The sequence below is a fragment of the Bombus pyrosoma genome, linkage group LG1 (genome assembly GCF_014825855.1).
Source record: "Bombus pyrosoma isolate SC7728 linkage group LG1, ASM1482585v1, whole genome shotgun sequence".
Classification (NCBI taxonomy): domain Eukaryota; kingdom Metazoa; phylum Arthropoda; class Insecta; order Hymenoptera; family Apidae; genus Bombus; species Bombus pyrosoma.
This window is the reverse complement of record NC_057770.1, coordinates 8,813,824-8,835,993: the sequence shown is the minus strand read 5'-3', so window position 1 is coordinate 8,835,993 and position 22,170 is coordinate 8,813,824. Positions and strand designations below refer to the sequence as shown.

The 22,170-nt window shown below is 34.5% G+C and overlaps 1 protein-coding gene across 4 annotated transcripts in view; it reads right to left on the bottom strand.

The window, feature by feature from the left end:
* Positions 1-22,170, bottom strand: part of LOC122571708 — a 76,207-nt gene that overhangs the window by 22,662 nt on the left and 31,375 nt on the right. Inside the window, exon 2 of one of the 4 annotated variants that reach the window (XM_043735882.1) lies at positions 16,956-17,036. The exons of the other annotated variants lie outside the window; for them this stretch is intronic. Coding sequence (XP_043591817.1) covers positions 16,956-17,001 — 46 coding nt within the window. The 5' untranslated portion in view covers positions 17,002-17,036. The remainder of the gene's footprint in view (positions 1-16,955; positions 17,037-22,170) is intronic. 4 annotated transcript variants of the gene reach the window in all.

The window sequence follows — 22,170 nt, the reverse complement described above, 5'->3', positions numbered from 1 at the left end:
ACCGTGCGCACTTGTAAATGTCAGACGACCGATCTTGATTGGCATTGTGCATGGCCATATGGTACGATGGAATAGTCAGGAAAAATGCGAATAAGTATCGCGATGGTGTGAAGCAACAGCAAACAATATGAGACGAGCAATCAGTCATCCATTTAGAAACTTAAGCAAAATGAAAAATTGACGCGGACAAAGGGATAAAAAGTGAATGTAGCATTGTGTATCGAAGCAGAAGAAATCTAGGTAATTGCATCAGTAAACGTAATTCAATAGAAAAGCAAACATGTAATAGTAAATATTAATGAAATTGCAAATCGTAATCATTTTTCATTATTATTTTTATTTATCTATTTACAGTTATATATTTATTTATCATATTTATTTATCTATTTAGGATAAGTAACGAGATGAATAACTCTACACCGTAGATTTTGTCTTATAAAATTTCAATCACGCACAATATTTTCATGAAAGTTTTCAATGGTATATGTTCAAATACTTTCATATGCTGTATGTTTTAAGTACCATTTCAAATTCGTATCTTACTCGTTCAAAAATCCATAAGATGAAATACAACAAATAAAAACTACAATACTGTCAAAAAGGTAGTTTTAATTTATAGTCGAATATAAAGTCCTCGAGGTTTCAAAACGAGAAGGGCTAGAAAGCGATAGCAACGAAGCTTTCGTTATTATATGTGAGTATTGCATTGTCATCTTTCCTCATAAATCCTAATAATTTACACCTAACATTTATATTTTCCTGTACGAAACTCCAGGCGTTAACAGGGTTTCTCATTAACACGTGGCTACACGTGACCACCGAAAAGAAATACGACACCTAGCCTCGTGTCAACAAATGGGTGCAGCTGACAGACAATCTTATTCGTTGAAGTTGAATGATCGGCGTAGGTGGCGTATTGTAGCTACTTGATAGGTGGGCGCCAAAGAATGTGCGAGTGCATAAGAGTGCGTGAGCGTTTCTATCGTTTCTTACTGCAGGATAATGTATGCAGTATGCGTGCCAAGGCTCACGAGTCACGCGTGATTCTTACGATCACGTGATGATTCCAACGGCTGATCATCGTTCCAAACCATTCATGCTCAACCTCGCACATCATGATTTATTAAATATCTGTCTTTAACGCTATGGCTAGTTCTGCATGAACATAACTTTCATGTGAAAAATCAACAAAATATGTAGATTGTAAATAGTCTGAGAATAAATAACTCTTCCAAAGTGAATTGCTGTACATTTTATTAAAAATTGAATACCACTGTATCATTTCACTCTTGCAGATGTCAGTATTTCGTTTCATATATGTATAATAATTGTTTAAAATCAATTTCGCCAAGTCATATAATTAATAACAAAATGATACATGCCAAAAATAAACGAGTGCCCAGATACTTCTGAATGGTAACGTAACTATGTACATCGTGAATTAATAACTATCACTTACACAACGACGTTACTATCCGCGTCACCAGTTGCCATGATGTTAAACCATATATTTTCGACGGAGTTCCCATCGTCCTTGTCAATTCTTCGGTGAAACAGATGAACATAATTTTCACGATTTTTACCGTTCATAACACTGTACGGAACGCGTTGGCCCGAAGGTTTGTACACTTCGTTGTTTTTAGTCAAGTTAATAATTTAGTACGAGACATACGATCTTTTATTACACGAGAACATTAACATTGCCAGAGGTCTTTCCCGGATGTAATCTTTTACCTATTGGTTTATTTCTCATTCAATAAAATTCAAGCAGTACCAAGGACGTTATTCCGGTACAAATTGCAAAGCATGAATCTCCGGTTCGCGAGCTTATTAATATTAGTCTACTTTCTTACACGTCGATCGAAAGAGAGCAATTTGTTCGTTCGGCATCAATCACTCTGGCATCGGGACAAAGCGGTTTCCGCAATGCTTTTGCTATACTGCTTTGAACAATATCGAGAGTGTTAAACATTCGTACGTTCGCCATTGTGGGCCTCGCTGCACGGTATATATGCAAATTTGCAGAAAACCGGTCGCGATTTGCAACACGTCAGGCTTGTCATTATTTAAGGAATAATATTGCAATAACAAAGGTATCTGTCAGCATTGCTGTTTCGTTCTTTCTCCGCGTCGAAGTGATTTTTCAGTTCTTTAAGTTTTTACATGTTCGATAAATTACACGCGTCGTTGGTGATAAAGGAACTTGTTAATTTCCATCGTTCTCTCAGTCCTTTGTCGTACTCATGTTGCTTACACGACTGAGTTATTCATACAAAGTGTATCATTTGATTTTAAAATATCAAAGGATTGAAAAATTGTTTCTACAATCCTGTCGTATGACCTACATACATGGCTTGGACATATTAATGTTATGCATTTTGTATTGTAAAAGAATATGTAGGTACAGAATTTCTCTCGTGTACTATTTTAAAACATGTCGTGCTGAATAACTATACACGTGTATTTTACATTTGTTCATTTTATGTCTATAATATTTCATTAACGAATAATATTACAGCAGGCTTTTGATTAAGAATTTAATTTATATTAACCTGTCCTTTATAGTAATTAATGATGGATTTCATTATTCTTGGAAGTAAACAAATTGCAAAGCCAAATAGTGTACAATTAAGGGGAGTAAATAGAATGAAAAATGTCATCGTTGATAATATATTATCATAAGATATTGAGGTTCCTCCTATGTATTTTATAAAGAATATAAAAAGCTTTCTCTTGTATATAATATAGTTATCCAAGATATTTTAATAAAGTAAGCAATGTGCAAGTGATAAGTGAATGAATAACACTCATTTCTCACTTGCTTGAAAATACCACTTATTGACATGAACGTAATGTCGTGTAACTCATATTTCAAAATGTATTTGTAATTACATTGCTTTTAACATTATGCTTTCGAGAAATAATCACTGTATCGAATGACTTAAGAAACTGATGTTATAATATCTATATATTTATCCTTACGTTGCACTATTATTTTCAATTCTGATACTCTTTAAAATTAATTATTATCAATGAAAAATAGATTTTTCTACGTAACTGCACAAACCAATCGATCAGCAAATATATTTAATCGTACAAGTATTTTTATACAAATAATTTTTTCATATACAGAGTCTTCTATTAACCTTGTTCGTTTCAAGTATCTCCATTTTATTTCCAATATTGCCCTTAATTAAAGTATCGTATTTACCATATCAAAACTCAAGAAAATTGAAATTTCATATTCTATTATGACATCTTTGGCCTTTTTTTCTAGAATTTATAATATCTTTACTCGCAATAATTTCATAACTATGATATATGAACCCGTTTCTCGCTAGCATTCCAACATAGTGAATGATCGTACTGGTAATTGGAAGACATAAATAGTATATGTATGAGACTATCATAGCACGTGGTAGTCATGGATACGTAAACTATGTGGAATAAGGAAGAGCATTAGAAAAATGTTAAAAAGTGCATGATTTACACTACCGTTACTTAATATTTATCGACAGGGGTTTATATAATTTATTTTTCTTTCGTCGATTAATTAATGCATTAAATTCTAATTTATTAAATGCATCCTCGTTGGTAGACTTCATTTGTCGATTAAATCGATTTGTATTAAAGTTGGGCGAAAATAAGCTAATTTGCCTTGCGTAACTTAATTAGATGATAGTCTACCAGCGGTCTTGTTTCCGTTTTATCTTTTCATCGCGCGACGTATACCTTGTTTCGAACAACGCGCACGGCGCAAATTAATGCACTTTCACAGCGTTCACGGTGTGAGCTTTCTGCGTGAAGTAGAAAGTCCGTAATCACTCGAAACAATCGCGAGATTATGTGCCATCAGATACGGCGATATTTGACAAACGAGCTGCCAAAATCAACGGCAAAACAAGCATCGATCGATGCTGGTAATCAATTTCGAATCGGATCAGAGCTGTTGAAAGTCTCCAAAAAGACCTCCACTAGATATAAACGTCTATTACATTCCTCAAATAACGATAAGATCGCGCAATTCGTGTTAAAGTAGTTGCCCGTATAGATTGGATTTTAGAGAATGCGTTAAGTATCGGCTATCGGATATCTTAAAAGTACCGTAATATTTTTCTACAGCTGTTTGATCATAAATCAGTTCCAATAGTTATGCAAGATGGTGTATTAGAGTTATCTTATCTGCTATCTGAAAAATAGAAAAGAAAGGTACGGGTTAAAATTGTCATTAATGCTAATGATTACATTTTAATTCCTCCATACTTGGAGTATCGAATGCTAGCAAAATATTTTCACTTTTATTAAATAGAAATATGAACGTATTGTCTGTGTAGTACGTACAAAATTAAGCAATAATAAATTTTATTAACTATTACTACTAGTGGGAACTATTTAAGACGAGATTGAGAATAAAATGGTATATTGTTTCTAGAAAAATAATCGTAGATTAAATAATTTGAAATCGCTGGAATGGGAAAAAATGTTGTATCCAATATAGTTTCAGAGATCTCACAACTCTGTTTTAAGCCTAAGAAAGTTTCAGTGAAGAACAAAACTTATATATTCCGATACATATGCGCCTCAAAAAAGGATCTTAAAAAGACTTGGTGAAAGCGAACGAAAAATGATCTGATTACCCTGTGAAAGAGACCGATCGTGGCGAACACTTTCCTTTGCATCGTTGTATAAGTATATGCATATGCGTCTCGTTCTCAATTATACGTTAGCAGCGTGAAAGAGCCTTTCTTCCTAGGGGGCAGCAAATAACGAACCCGATTTTAATCGGTCCTTATTAGCACATCTTTCCGGGTCTCCTAACTTCTGTCTTCAGTTTGATCGTTTTAGAAGATATATCCGTCACCTATGAACCGTGAATTTTCCTCGTTCCGCCTTATTGTGTGTCCATTTTTAATACCCACGGGTTTCCTGTTTTCTCGAACTATGATTATCTACCGCCCAATATACATTGCAACAGGCATCAATGATAAATCTACAGCAACTCACGAAAGTATCTTTTCCGTATACAAAATGTGTATGTATATATTGCGTGTTTAAAAAATTAGTTTTAAGATTTTTATTATTACTGTAAATTAAATTATCGCGGTTATATTGGTAAAATTTGAAAGAAATATGAAAATCTTTCTAAAAGTCACCGCAAACGTATAATTATGTGAATAGTCGTGTTAAATGTACATAATAAATGTATATAATGTAAAAATTAAATTTTTACTCCTTAAATATCGAGATTATCTAATATAATGGATGGAACTGACTGTAGTGTATGTTTGCAATGAATATTTTCTAACTTTTTCTATGTTCACTTTCGGATTTGTTTCAGACTTTACCAATACAATTATGATTATCATATTTCATCGCAGTATTAATGCAATTTTTAAACGTTTTGTATAACACACATACCTAATAGATTAGACAGATTAAAGATTTCTCTAAGTGTGCAAAAGCGTGCAAATACCTTCTTGAGAACACTGTATATGTACATCGATCGAGATCACGTGTTTAACGAGAACCGCATAAAATTTCGTTTTTCTCTTGTATAACGCAGCAAAAAATCGAGATCAGTGACTTTCACGATGAATGAGCGCCGGTCACCGAGCTAACATTGGATGGGACGTAAGAAATTCTCCAGGGTCCACGACCTGGACGAGTTGCCCGTGCATCTTTCATGGCCAAGGTGACCAGTGTCGTGGTTAGTTGGCTGATCGATTCTCTTCGTTACAGAGCAAGCTGCGTGCTCGTTTATGACAGCAATAAAATATCCGAGTCACTTTCACGCATCGATTCGGTAAATGTGAGTCCTCGAGAGTGTCGATGCGCTGAAATACAGCCCCGTTCAAAGTCGCGAGGAAAGATGCCATAGAAACCGGCAAAGTACTTCCCGTTTCGTATAAACTTTCCTACACCATTTTCGCCCAGATTCTTGCCAATCGTTTAACAACTTCCTTGAAATCGCCGCGATCGAAATATGTGGCCGCTTAACTGCAGCTCGATACGGCGAAAACTAAGTACGTCCAACGTGTTTCGCTAACACGATAATAACTGTAATAAATTAGAAATTAGCGTTCCGAGGAAAAGATGTAACGAAATTAATGAGTCTGTAAGAAATACGAGTCGAGTAGGAGGTAAAGTTAATAGGAAATATTGGAACGAAAGAATGGAAGAAACAATCGTTTAAAATAGTTAGCTCTTAATCAGGATCGAGCATCATCGAAATAAATTTTTATTCGGGTAGCTATTCGACCAAAATGTTTATTTTATTTGTAACTTTCTTTGTTAATGAATCTTAAGTAACATTATTTAAATAATAATGTATTTGAAAAGTAAATTTCTTTAATATTAGGTAATTGTTTTAATTATATACGAATGTATTATATCCATTATATATATTATAAATTATCTATATTATATTATATATGTTATAAACGTATATCTATGATACACGGAATTTATACCCTAAAATCCTAATGCAAAGATTTAAAAACATTTCTTTTAGTACGTCTTAATTTTCGCACTACTTGATGTAATTAAATGTTCCAGTATTCAATTGTTCCTAATGTGAATATTTCATACGAATATTCGCAAACAGCTTTATTTTCAAATAAATTTACCTGCTATTTTATTTCGTATAACTGTTTGACCTTTTTATCTACCATTTTCGTTCCAAAGAAAAAGTGCCCAACCCTGTTCTTGACCACAGCCGTTTCACGATTCAATCGATCTTGGCACTGACATCATCTACCAGCATCAAACGACTCACAATTGCAAGCAGTTTTCCATCAACGATCTTCAACTTCAACTGTCCTGAATAAGAAGGATGCTCGCGGATGAATAATTCTCCGACCAGAAGAACGAAAAATGTACAACTTTGCTCGAGGCTTGGAGAAAGTGGTCGGTTCGAGTTCGTGGTTCTCTCGGAGCTCATCCAAGTCGTTGGTAACTGGTAATCGAAGAACCGCGACTGTACACATACATGGCACGGATTCATCATCGGCCCTCGTTTCGTCCCTCGACTTCTGTCCGCGATGATCTATGATCGAGCGTTCGCGAATCGCAACCAGGATGGATACGCGCTCGTATATGAATATTCATCGCTCATTCCGCTGGATAAATTGCGATGCGCTGATCGCCGAGGGTCGCAAACCTGTTAATTGCGGACCAATGACTTTGAATATTGATACGCATCGCCGCGTCGTGCAGGAATTATTTCACCTATGATTGGAATGTAGATATGTTTGCTGCTGTTGTGTTTTCGAAAATCGTACTCGGCTATGGCGATCGTTACAATTGTCAAAGTAAATATGAAGTTATTATTGCTATGACGTGCAGCGGTCACTGTGTACGTTGAAATATTTTTAAATATTTATACTAATATAAATATTTGTTCACTGCGGTTAAGCTACAGTTAGTAGAGTTACTAAACAAATATTTGAATATTTTTAATGACGAATATTTGACGTTTATTGATAAATGTCCAATTATATCTCATTAAATCTTTCTACACAAAAAGGGAGAATAATATAATATTTGTTGCTTTTCTTAATTTTTGCAATGAGTTGTTCAAATAGATTTTCTTCAAAGGCAAAAAATTGCACATTTCAATCTGGAATTGTATTGTATGGTAAAACTGTATGATAAAATGTATGCATAATTACAATATGTGACAAAATAATGCTGTTATAATTCATTAAGGACTCGCTCACAAGATAATTCAATTTACTTTAAAATATACGTATTGAATGTTTAAGATACACACAAATCAACTGATCAATCAGCAGATTAATTAGAGCTTTAGTCTAAACACTTTGACGTAAGTCGATCTAACTAAATCTCAAAAGAGTTAATGACAGCGTAATTGAAATCGCTACCGATCGACATGCTGATGTAGCTTTGAACCAAAGAGTGAGATGTTGGTCTTTCTTATTCCACTGGATTTAGATAATCTATATCTAGATCTAGATCTGCAATCAAGTGTACCAACCATCGTATTAAAATGTTTTGCTCTTTGATAGGATATACGCTTGTCAAACGAAACATTTTCTCGCAATACTTCCTATCAGATAACAAACACACTACAATTCAAAATATACAAACACTTGCTCTTTTGAAAATGAAGAAAATGACAGAAAATGAGAGATAAAAAAGCTTGGGGCGATTTTATTCTTTATTAGAACTATCGTAGAATTTTATGATATAATTCGTAAGTTCCACGTGTTTTTCTGTTTACAATCCATAGGCGTATCATTACTCGTTATACAACGGTTATATATCTTTTTCTAAAATCGTTGGAAAATGTTTCCAAGCATGCAAATTGCATTACTCATGAGAAATATCGAACGTAACACAGGAATTGAAATTTGCTATTGCGCTTTCATAGACACGCTTAACTTCCCGCTCCACTTTCTCTTATTACAATAGAACCTTTAGGTTCTTTATACCTTCCTAATTTCCGAGACAGATTGGTATTTGCTACAGCTATCAATCGTAGTTATGTATTTCACAATGATCGGTTCTACGTAAGTCTTTTTCTTCTCTATCGATTTCCGGAACGACACTTCTATTGATTCCTTTATAGTATCCACAAATCACGTTATTCTCGGCACGGAACTTTTCCAACGAAGGTTTCTTCCTTTCCCTATTAACGTGTCTCTCGTGCCACAAAAGTGATATCTCGCATACTGACCGCTACAAATCACGTGTCCTAACGCAGCAACCAGCTAAAGAATGTTTCCCATTTCAGCTGGACGTTACGATTGCATAGACGAGTACGCGGATATTACTAGCAGAGAAAGGACGCGTTAGCTTCTGTCACTTACCTTACTTGTTTCTACAGGAAAACTCAATGAGCTCTAAAGAGATTAATCACTTACGGAAACGTCATTGATCTATCTGACATGAAAATTATTTAGCAAACTGAATCTATAATGCATAATTCTGTCAACAGAAGATAGATCCGTGCTTTGACAAACGTCCACTAACCTTGACAGAAAACTGAATAACAAACTAAACAAGTTACATACTGCAAAATATGGTTCTACAGATATGGTAGATCTGCTCTGCTGACGACAACAAATGTATAGATCCGTTATTTTTGTTTTACACTAAAAAATTATAGGGGAAAGGAGAAATACTAATAACAAGGCTGAATATCCTCTTCCCTTGCAAAACGTATTTTCCTCTTAAGAATGAAACTGAGAGAATATCGATTTAACACATTTTAGTATATATTGCTATCCACATTAGAAGAGATCGATTGCACAAAACTATACTGTAGACGTATGGAGGGAAACGAACACGAAGTATTGTCCAATAGAAAATTAATTTAAATTATGCTACAGCTCAATTGCGATTACCTATTATCACGTCTCAACGCAACGATGATCATGAAATTGAATCCACTATTGTAAGTTCGACCCTAATTGGATTTCAACGGATCGTGAACATTGCCATCGATCAAAAGCTATCGAAATCTTTAGTCTTACAACGTTCGCTCTACTACTCTTCGATAATAAGGTAATATATGACTTTTATAAATGATAATGATACTTCCCATCCATACCACGTTGTCTTATATAGGTACTTTTATTCAGGTCGAAACATGATCACGCATACTTGTTTCTTTTATCATATTGCTCTAATTCTGATTAACTATTTCTAACATATTTCAACGATATATATAAATATTATTTTTGCAGGCATTGTCAGCAGGCAATAGGCAAATATTAAAGACATATATATTAAGGATCGATAGTATATTATAGCGTTAGTAAATTTCAAAGGAAATTAATTAATCTTTTAAACACATCTAAAAACGACACTGAGATGTACAAATTATTTTACAAATAATTATATAGATAGTTCATACGTATAAAAAATAATCCTTTCCTCGAGAAGTGAAATACCGTAAAGTGATAAGCGACAGGTGGAAAACAGATGATAAATTACTATTGCAGAATACAGCATCCGAAACAGTTACGCGACTTCTCCGTTTCGGTGTTGTCCGAACGTGTCGTTCGGAAAGGTGAGCAATACTAGACAAAGTAGCCGTTACAAATAACGCGTCCTTATTTACTTGGTTTGACCAGCGGGAGAATGTCTCACCTGCCATTTTCGTCGGCCGATCGAACGGTCTGGTCGAGCTCGCGAACGTGCATCTGATCCTGACATAAGCCGTGCAAGGAGGTCGGCGAAAGAGACACCAGCGGCGACGTTACTTCACCAGATCAGATCGCTTAAAAGGTGCGAGATATGAGGAACTCGCTTTACCCGGCATCCGTAGAAACCTCGGCGTCCGCCAGTCTTTCCTACCCCCTTTACCAGTTCCTTTTTCTCCTTTTTCTTCCTATAGCTCGCGACAGAAGCGTCTACACAACCTACTTTAGCCATGTTTCCTACCGCCTTATCTATTTGCATGCGAGACAAGCAGCAAAAATTTGAAACAGGAGTAAACAGCGAAACAGGACATCTCTTATATACATATATACATATACATAGCTATATCCAAATACGTCCCAATCTTTTAAATATTATTTAGTATTAGCTTTTATCAAACATGTTTGTAATATTAATTGAATCGAATGGTTGCTTATTTATTTCGTGATTTTTATTTTTATCATTTAGAATAGGTAGATCATAAATTTGCGTAAGTTTCTTTAGCAAACATTCGAAATCTATAAATCCCGAGAGAGAGAATTGATATTGTTCATTGTCATCCAAAAATAATTTAGTAAGAGAGAATGCAAATGTAGAACTATGAATTGGCGAAAACTACGATGAGAAAAATGGAAAAGGGTAAGCTGGAAGATGTAATTTTCGTTTCATATAGCTACCACTATAGTTTCAAACTAAGAAACTACACTGGAAACAGATTAAACCCAAAATTTACGTAGAATGTTGCTGATAACATATCCTAGGAAATGAGAAAGTAAGAAGAAAAAGTCGAATAACGAGAAGTGAAACCTTGGATAATTGGTTAAATAATTCGAAAATTATCTGTAACGTTGTCGAAATCAAAATTTCACGCGATTAACGCCGAAGTTAGTCATGCCCGCGCGAGGCGGAGAAAGGACAGAAGCGCGCACCTACTGAGAATTAGCCTGAGAGCGATTTCGTGGACGTTGTGAGTGATTTTGCAAAAGTGCAGACGCTGAAACGTGCGTCGAATGAATGTCGCACGAGCGCACCCACGATTGGCACATGTTAAGCTCGTTAGCCTGGCATTCGGTTGCCTCTCGGAATTGCTCCTAGTGGCAATTACGAGGTGTTGTGTCTTTCGAAAGTATGCACAATTAGGGAATCGGTGGAACAAAGGCAAAGAGGCATCAAGATCTCGAGAATTTCTATTATTTAAATAAGTGCTCACTTTTGCAAATTAATTCCTGAACGCTGTAACAAGTTCACTGTTGGAATCTTTTTCAACCTATATGTTGCTTTTGTGTATCATTGATCAACCTAATGAAAGGAGGTCGTTAGTCTGATTAAACGTTTGATTAATGAATTGCCAATTTTAAGTATTGGTTGAAGTACATCTATGTAAAAGGCAATAGAACGATACTTAATTATTTATTCCGCACAGTGTATCGGCAACTGTATTAGAAGCGATTATGACAAACTTGGCGTTCAGTAATGAAAACATTTCCAGTAAAATTACTCAGCCTAAACATAGACATGTTTTCGTGTGAAAAACTACGATTATTACGACAATAAAGATCATCGAGAAAGGCTTGTTATTAGAAAATTCTTCGCTGGTTGCGTTCGTTCTCCTTTTATGATCAAAACGAACCTCTACAGAGAAAACCGGAAAAGCGAAAGGAACCATTGCAACGGCCTGAAAGTATTTCTGGCATTTAATTAAGAATCATTTTGCAAATAGCTTGTTAAGGAAGACGTATTATTGGGACGTTCTTCGCCGTTTACGTTGAATTACTTTTTATGATCAAGACAAATTCCAGTAACGTACAACGTACAAAGATCACAAGGGAAAACGTAATGAGTACATTTCTGTTGACTCTTTGGTTCAATATAAATTTCTGACTAAAAAGGAATGAAGACCGGACAACGAGAGCATAATAAGTACATTTCTTGTGGATCTTTTAATACTAATATATCACTTTATTAAATAGGAGAACTTTGCTATAACATAATTGGAAATTTTTTAAATATAGTTAATAACTGAATCACAGGACAATTTTGATAACATAAGATTAGTTGACAACACGCTGAATTTTAAAACTGCTTTGTAAAAGGAAAAACAATAATGTCACAGCCTTCTAATCTTGATATGTTTTAATACAAAATTTTCATCAGAATACAGAACAATACAAAAAGCTATCAAAGCAACATGCGAGCACAGGCTACTACTGATCTCTTCAAGTGGTATAAACTGATAGTTATTCATGTTTTCCCGTTCCATACATGGAAATACCCTCTCGTTACACCTACAATCTAGTTTTCAAACGATTTACTTGTATGGCGGGTACTATTCTACACCACGCTCGTTATATTACATTACAGTTATATTACATGTGTAATTTCAATAACACGTTATTTATTGCACGCCAAAGATTAATATCTACATATGAATCAATGTAAGTATTGCAAGATAGAAACGTTAGATGGTTATACAGTGAACCAAATGACTTGATCGCCTCTATTACCGTACGCACTTGTTACGCATAATTATATTAAATTGCTGGATTGTGGTAGGTGAAGTAAAGAAAATTCGATGAACGTAAGTATACAGTAAGATATACGTAAGTATACGTAGTGCATCCTGTAAAATGTAGCACTACAAAATAAAGTGTGACTCTCTATAAAAGAAAAAAAAAAAATGAATAAAAATGAGGAATACAATTTTTTTAAATAAGGCTTTGTTTTCAAGATAGTCGATTTAATAAGTTTATCAATTACGCCTGCATTTAATTTTTAAGTAATAAATTAATGAGCTTTGCTGTGTATTTTCTTCTCGTCTTCCTTGTGTTTATGAGTGTAGTTCATTAACAATGCAATTTCCTACCTGTCGTTCGGCTAGTTTCTAAGAGATATCAATATGTATGGATTTATTGATTTTAATTTATCCATGTCGAAGTCAAGTACACGCGTACTTGATATATTTAAAAATCGATTTTCACGAAAACGAAATGTTACTTTAAAAGAATTTGTTCCTTATTTTTGATTTATTTTACTGTGGATGATTAATCCTGTTCAATAATAATACACATTATGGAACACGTGTGTATTATGGTTGACATTGGATAAACTGGAAATTTCATTAATTTTTATTACGCTTGCTTTAGGTTCATACAGCTCATTACACGCGATAGTGAAATCGAAATATTCTTTTGCGGGAAAGTGCAGTCATTATGCAAATTCGAAGAATATGAAATTGAACTATTTTCATAATAATACGCCTGTAACGATTGCTTCCATATGAATAAAAAATACAATATCTGAACTGGTATTGTGATATTCTCAAATGTGTTAATTATTAATTATGATTAATTACATTTATTAATTATAACAATTATTATATTTAATAAATTCAATTTTGCATAACGACAACCATACCATAGTATTCTCAAATAATGAAATTGTTACATAAACGCTAAGTTATTTAAAATAATAGTACTTGAAAATTTTATATCCACTGAATATATGAACTATTACGTTCTGAATAATGTTATCATTATTTGTCAAACATATGAAATTTTTATTGAAAAGATGATAATATTCCGATCTCGTCTCTCTAATACATCATCTAGATTGTATACTATCAATTCGTGCTCATGCATATATCATGCAGCTCAAGATTTTCAATTATCCATGCAATTGTAAACATCATCGATTAGTTACGGAACATGAACCAGATTCCAATATAGTGGCCTTGCTCCATATGTCTTCTCGTTTACTTTCTGTCCTTCCTCTATTTTACATGTTCGCGCGTCCACTAGGCGACATCTAATTACACGATCAGTAATTTACCTTCCGCTTAAATCAGTCATTGGAAAAATCTAAATTACTCGATCGTCTAACGATCGTATCAACTCCTTTTACTGTGAAACGTACGACATATAAAAGAAACGTAACTACTTCTTTAGCGATTTATTAGCGAACGTTGCGGAAGGCACTATAAAAACAAATTAAATATTAATACAGGAGAAATTCAAAGAAAGGAGAGAAGTAAAGCTTTGTACAATTCGTACTTTAAATAAAATTATAGAAATCCTTAAATTGAATAAAATTATTCACAAATTAAGAATCGTATTCCATGCAGCCAATGCTTTGCAGAATATTTTCGAATTTTGGATTTTTAACGCGCAGAGACATACACCACATTCGCAACACGTTTTTCAACAATGTTAGTATCGCGACTTGCTTTGCAATTTCGTTAACGTTCATTCGAATGCATCTGAAGGTGCACTTTCTAACTTAAACATTGACTACATTTTGCAATACAATGTACTGTTTATCATGCTTCAACAGCACGTTAAGGATTCACGTATGTAGCTTGATGAACGTTTATCGTTTTATTTAAATCTCTCGATTTCTCCTTACACAAATATCATTATTGTGATATGTTTTCTGCAAACATGCATCGAGAACGCAATGAACAAGACACTTGCCATAATTTAAAATAGAGAAAGAAATATAGGTCGTGTAATACTCACACATTTAGGTGCAGAAAAAGATCGTATGCTTTTGATTTGATCGTTTTCGTATTTTCGTGCGCGTGACGTTTTTCATTAACATCTGTATTAATTAATTTGTTACTAATTACAACGACAATTAATCGAATCGTTAATAATTAAATTAATCAAGATATTTATCACAATTTCACTGAACCGAGATATTCAAGAAGCAGTAATAGAAAATTCACTGAAAGGCAGTTTCCATTAATATTCATGTCAATGAACTTGTTATAAAGAAATATCGTAGCGCAATAAATATCAGATTAATCAAGACATCTATTACAATACCAGTATAACAAAACACAAAGGAAGTACATGTTGGAAACAATTTAATCGAAAGCCAGTTTCCACTAATCCATTAATTAAACCGTGATCGTTGCGCTCAAGTATCGCAACGCGATACGAGTCGACGAATAACGGCATAGATCGAGATCAACGTCCGAGCTTTACAGTTTTTACAGAACACGGGCCGATAGCTTCGCGCGAGCGTCATACTCTGATTAGCTCGTCGACTTCTCTTTACGTTATTCAACGAGCCAAGCACTCGTAAAGCACGAATTCACGTGTAAGCACGGTTGCACGTGTATTATCCCGTGAATGAGCCCGTAAACGGCCACCAGTTGCTCGGATCACAAGCAATATTATAAGATCGACGTATAACACGTAAAAAGAACGCGATGTGCGTGTGCACGCGCTTAATTGCATTAAACCAAATTGAAATGGAATTCTGGAGTAGATAGTCGCATGTAACGCGCTTCGTTGCTGTTGGTAATCGGTCAGAAATTGCGTAAACATTTTTCAAACGATTCACTCGACTGCTCGCCTCGAGGGCGCGATCCGACGAGGATCACGCTCGAAATCCGTATTACGCATTCGCCGACTGTCCAATTAGTAGAGATAGGATCAAGTTCAATATGTATTTATAAGTTCGAATCAAATATATCTCAGAATCAGATTTGTTTCATGGGATTGGAATATTATTCGTAAAATGTAACGATTCGTTCATTAATGTCAATTAATAATCAAATAATATTTTCATTGTCGGTAATGGTTACCGATAACCAAATGTATTTTTGCTGGTAGTAACGATTATAATTAATCGAAAACATTTCTGTTATTAATAATGATCATTGCTAACCAAAAAAGATTCCATTACTGATCATGCTTACAGGCAATCAAAAAATATTTTCTCCGCCAATAATGGTTATTAGTAATTGAAAAAGAATTCCATCGTCGATAATGGTTATTCGTAAAGAAAGAAAGAATATTTTTATAGTCAATAATTATTGCCAACTAATTTTCGTCTTCGATAATGATTACCAGTAAATAAAAAGATCTTAGTCATTTATAGCGGGTATTTCTGATCAAAATCATTTGAACAAAGATTTAAATTTTAATATACGATATAAAGGTAAGATATAAAAATCTTGTTTACAAAATGCTTATGGAGGATTCGAATCTAGTTACAACCTATTTAAATCCATTACTATCAATTACCTTCCTCCGCGCGCGATATCCACGCATTTTCGAAACCTACTGTCCACTTTTAACATCAAAAGGATTTCACGACACGCGTTAAAGCGCATTATCACTGTCTTTCAAAGTTCCAACCATACGTAATGATTACGAACGAACATTTAAACTCAGAAGTATGTCTCGAAAGTAGCTACGACTATTCTCGTTTCTGCACGCTTGTCGGAGCTTTAAAGAACAGACGCGACAGCTACGAAGTGCCGTGTAATTCATAGTCCGCGTAGACACAAGAATAAGGTCATAAAAGTCTTTACAGTAGCTATTTAGAAATCGGGGACCATCGCTCATTCGTTGCAAAGATCTTTTTCTTCGCTGACATCGTATATATTGTGTGTCAAATGTTTATCGATGGTTCTTAATTCGGCGAGAGGATTGAGCAATGTAAATTTCTTAAGAGAAAAGGAGACAGACTGCACACTAATGATGTTAATAAACTTTCCTATCTTGGATGCGTTGTTAACTAATTTCTGAGTTGTAATTAACAACTGTATTACAAAAGGCAGGCTTTCTCAGCCTTCAGTTACAAAAATGTCAAATATGATCGTCGTTGACAAATGATTAATTGTACTTAGCAGATACAGAAATCTAAATTATTTTTCTGTAAAACAGCAGCCTTTAAGATCCGGGATAATTACCTACCTTTAAATATCTACCTATGAAACTAAATATATCCAACTAAAAATACCTATAACTTATATGATGTTTATTACTAAAATTTACCTTCCTTTAGCCAGCCATACACATCTGAACTTCGAAATATGTACATCCATCTTTAGCTGAGAATATATCGTGCACTCTTACCTGTAACAAACAGTAAAACATTCATTTATAAATCTGAAAATTAATACAACGGTACAAAATCAATGTAATATGATATAAAAGAATGAATAGATGCAAATTTAAAGAAAGAAAAGAAAATATAAGAAAGCAAAATTTGTTTAACATTCGGAAGACTATGGTCTTGAAATTTATAAAAACAGTCAGGTAACGACTTCCTTTTTGAACTTTCAGCCGCGATAAGAAAAAACTTAATTCAACGAAAAAGGCTGTATTGGTTAATCGAAGACACTAATCGAGGAGGAATGTTTCCTTACGTAGTTAACTCGAAGCCGAAAGGATATTTTGACCCGATTCCTTTTAAACTGTTCTCATAAACCATCGACTTGGCTGTCGGCGCGAAACTCGAGCCCCTTTTCCGACTGGCAGGGCCCACGGAGACGGACAGGTGGTTCTATTATACCCCACGCGTTCCACCGGTTCGTTTCACCGTGCAGATTTGTCGAACCGGCCAACCACGATTTGCATATACAAGTAGCAATGTCGGAGTGGAACGTTTCCACGGTCGTTACCACGAAACACGGCGAACCTGCGATCGATAGCGTGGCTCAGGGCGCTGTAGTTTTTCAAAACGGCTGCCTGACTATAAGAAAGTCATCGAGTATCATGCAGGTTAATATCATCTGACGCTTAACTATTAGAGTTACTATATTTATTCATGTGGTACAGCCATGAGCCAAATACGCTGGCTCAAAAAAATATTCGAAAACTTGTAGAAAACTTTTATGAATATATTATATATGAAAGATCTTATAATTTGATCAGCATTATTATCAAACTCGACTATCGTGATTATAATGGTAAAGTTCGAAACAAATTTGAAAATATATGCAGGGATTGTAAAATATTTGGTATAAGCATATATTTTGCAAAGTTTACAAAAGTATGCTGAAAATTATGATTTTTTTTAGTCAAATAACCGTTGTTAAAGAAATGTTATAGCCAGAAATTGTATGCAACTCGGCTGCAGTGAGCAGCAACACTCTTCCGCGCCACGAAACCAACTTATCGGAACAGATCGTGACGGTGTTCGTGACGGTGTTCGTGTCGCAATGTTGCTGGGTGGCGTGCACTGATCGCCTTCGTTGCAAACATAATTTTACCACGCTCAGCATCGAATTGTAGTCTACGCGTTGTATGTAATCAATGAGTTCGTTTGCTTCTACTTTGAGCATCGGTAGTTTATTCGTTCTTTTGGTTAGAAGAGATCTCGATTCCTCGATTTGGATTGAATTTAAGATTTGAGACGGTCTTTGATATTAAAAACGTGTGTGATGAATATGTGTATAAAGAAAATTATTGGTACAGGTTTAAGAGTGGGTGAAATTTATTTAGGAGAATGAAAAGAAATTAGAAAGTTGAGATTTTTCGATGGAAATAATTTTCTTCATTTTTTGTTCAAGACTTCTGTAAAAATCCTTATTTCTGCAAAGACCAAAGGATTAACTAATTGCTCAGTCTGGCTCTTGAATTACTTATGTTTCTATGAAGTAACAAAATGATATATAATTTGTCTGTTTCTAATCTAATCCAATCAACTGTCTGAATTTATGCATTAATATAACACAATAGTGACACTTGAATTATAAATAAATTTAGGATGATAGCGTTCACTGCTCTGTTAAAGGTTATCTGTTAGGAAACAATGTGGCACTTACTGGTTTGCGTAACGCTTCTGTAACTAAGAACACTGCGAAGGTTTATTTAGTTGCTAAACAATTATTTAGAATAACGGGGCCACCCACGAGTTCAACTCAGCATGTATCCTATGCAACGTTAATGCAATAATCGTGTAGAGAACGTAGTTACGAGCGCATCGAAGAGTAGTGATCATCCATCCGCCTCTAACGATCTGAATAAATCTAACAAGTTCGTTAATTGCATCATTGTATTTGCGTTCTACAATTAAATTTTAATAGTTATTTGGATAGCAATAAGTCTTAAGAGAAGATTATTGATTTGAATGCTGTGCAGTTTATAGAATTTTTGAATGAACACTAGAATTGCCAATTTGTAATATGCTACACATATGTACGTAATCATAATTATAATTCTAAACGTAATTGTATAATGTAAGTAAATAGATATTATGATAGATAATTATGTTTCTATTTTAATAAAAATCAACATTAATTTTATAAAAATCAACTGTATGTTTGTAATAATTATAGTTTTCAGGAAAAATAACTTTTATGAATTTTATAATCTTAACTAGTATTAAATCTGGTATTAAACATATAGGGAATACGGAAAAAATGCAGAAATATCCAAAGTAAAGTATTTTAATTATTGTTTACAGGATGAAACAAGTCCCTGTTTAGCTTCCATGTTTTTGTTTGCGTTTATAAATTCAACAAAGAATAAGCTATAAAATATTTATGATCTTTTAACAAAGAAAACGAATCCCAGAATTCTTAAGTCTATAGTTAGGTATCGACAATCGTTAATCCTAATTGCCATTATTTCTATTAATAATTGAGAAAACTCATTATCTGAATGCACATTTACTTTCCGTAGTATAACAGCTAACAAAGACGAATCAAGTAAAAAGACGATTATTTACGCAAAGAAATATCTTTAATACCATTTATAGTTCGTTGCAATGCCGAGCATAAACCCAAAATTATACTTCTATAAATCTTTACGATCGGCAAAGCTGCAATCAGCAGTGCACTAAGTATAAAACTAAACGAAGTCGTAAAGAAGCATCGTGTCATTCTCCTCTTTTCCTTCGTGCAGCAGCTCGTTGTCTTGAACACTGAGAGATCGTATCGCAAAATCTGATTCAACGGAAATAATGAAATAAAATACGTCGTCGCATGCATCTTTAATTACGAAACGTTGTGTATGCACACGACCTCCGTATGAACAGGCATCGATAGCGATCCGTGAACAGGGACTTTATCTCCCGTTTATTGCACGTCGCGTTACCAGTACGGCAGGTCATGGTTACCACTTGAGACAATAATAATTCAGCTTGCGTTCGACTATACTTCATTATTCGGCAAATAGACATCACTAGGTGTATACCTACTAGTTACATAGTAGATGGGAACAGAATCTTTATTAGTAGAAAGTATTCGAAGAACCGGATTCTCCAACGATTTAATTGCGGAAACGTTCTGCGTTATTCGTACGGGAAAATTTCTTTATCGACGCATCGTTGCGTATCTTCGTTACTCGGTTGTTTCTCCATTATTCTCCGTGATTTCCTTTCCTATCGTACGTTTGCCACTGCTTAATACTTTGTTCTCTACTGTCCTTTCTAATTTGAATTTTACCATTATTTTACCATTATCGTATGGGCTCAGATATGGATGCCATGCTGGTTGGAAGTCATTTTCATTGAATAAATATTAATAACGTAATTAAAGGAAATGTTCACAGAATTAGATGAAATGCACCATCACTTTCAATCTCATAGAATACGCCTTTCACTAACTTTCTTTTTACCATCTTGCAGTATACTTCATTAAATACGTTAAAAAGCGAAAATACCTAAGCGCAGTGACTTGTAAAGTTTTATGTATTAAAACATTCAGTGCGGCATACAGAATCGAAGTCGGGTCCCTGGTGGCGGAAATCGATCTTTCTATAACGTGTATCCATTTATCCAAGCGTCATCCGCAAGAAAATGCAAAATTCCGACAACGCGTACTTCTTTTATAAATTCTTCAGAATTCTTTCTGAATAAATTCTTCTTCGTACTTCTTCAGAAATTAAACCGTTTAAAATAAAGAGTTCTTATTATGTATCTAAACGTAGACACTGGTTGATAAAAGTCACATATTGTATCACGAATAATTCAGTTTCTTTAAACGTGGATCAGAATCCATTCCATTTGTTGTCCTTTTCGTAAAATGAATAAATCTAACACGTGAGCATAAAAGCTGTAATGCGCGCACTATCGCGCTACACGTAAGCTCAGGTTGGATGTTCCGCTGGTTTCTCGGTAATCGAGCCGCAACGCGAGTAGCTTATCGCATGCAAAACTAGTTTTCAGCGCGTACGAAACGATGCGACGTCGTGCCTTTCGTAATTTATTGATCATCGATGCACGTATGGTGGCTTGAGCGTGGATCGTTGCCAATAGGCGATAGAGGCTCGTCTGAGACAGATGCAGCTTAATTATATTTCGATTTCGATACGAACTAAACTTGTTCAAGATTGATATTAATTAGTCGCGAGCGCCGAGCTCGTATGCTCAAAGTATCGTAATTATGGCATCACAAGTTTCAACGAACGGCATCAGACATGACGTAATCTTATCGTGAAAAATTATGTCGGTCGTAAGATCAAAAAGGATGCGAGTTAACATTTGCATAATTTTATGATTCTACTGAAAGGTGTGTTCAGGGAACATGTGAAACACGTAGAAACAGTCTCTATACATTAATTAATGTTATCGACAATCCTGTGACTACCAAAAGGCATTAATCGATGGGTATGCGTGCTCGTAAAATAAATTTCACTACGAGCACTGTGTTTCGATCGATTATCCGATAATCTGGGAAAGAACTATCGTCGTTCATCCGTGAGACATAAAAAACTCTTCCTGTTTCCTAAAAGAATCGCTTTCTAATGACGAAATCTTATAAATTTTGATGTGTACAATTCTTCATACTAGTGGCTACACTACTAGAATCGCCTACATTTAGTAACTTGAGAATATTTCATTCTAAATATTTTTGTCATGTATCCTCTTAATCCTCTTTAGTATTCAACTGAGACCAAGATTTGTTCGAATATTTTATAATTTTATAGAAATCTATAGTAAAGGCACAACAAATTTTTTAAACAACCCAATATATAAAAGTAATGTATAATTAGGTATCGTGTAAAATAAAAATGTATTTTTATCAAAAATTGATTACTAGTTGCAACACGGGATAAACCTTTCAAACGTTCTGCAAATCCCAAAATATAGTTTTCGTAATAATTATGCGGTCGTATGTACTTCATTTCGCAATCGTTGCGAATTACTAAGTTTTGTATACGGCTGGCGCAGAATCGCAATACGATTGAACACTGAGATTTTCCGATTGTTTCCTTACATGACGACATTCATCCGTTCGCGAATTGGCAGAAAAACACGGCG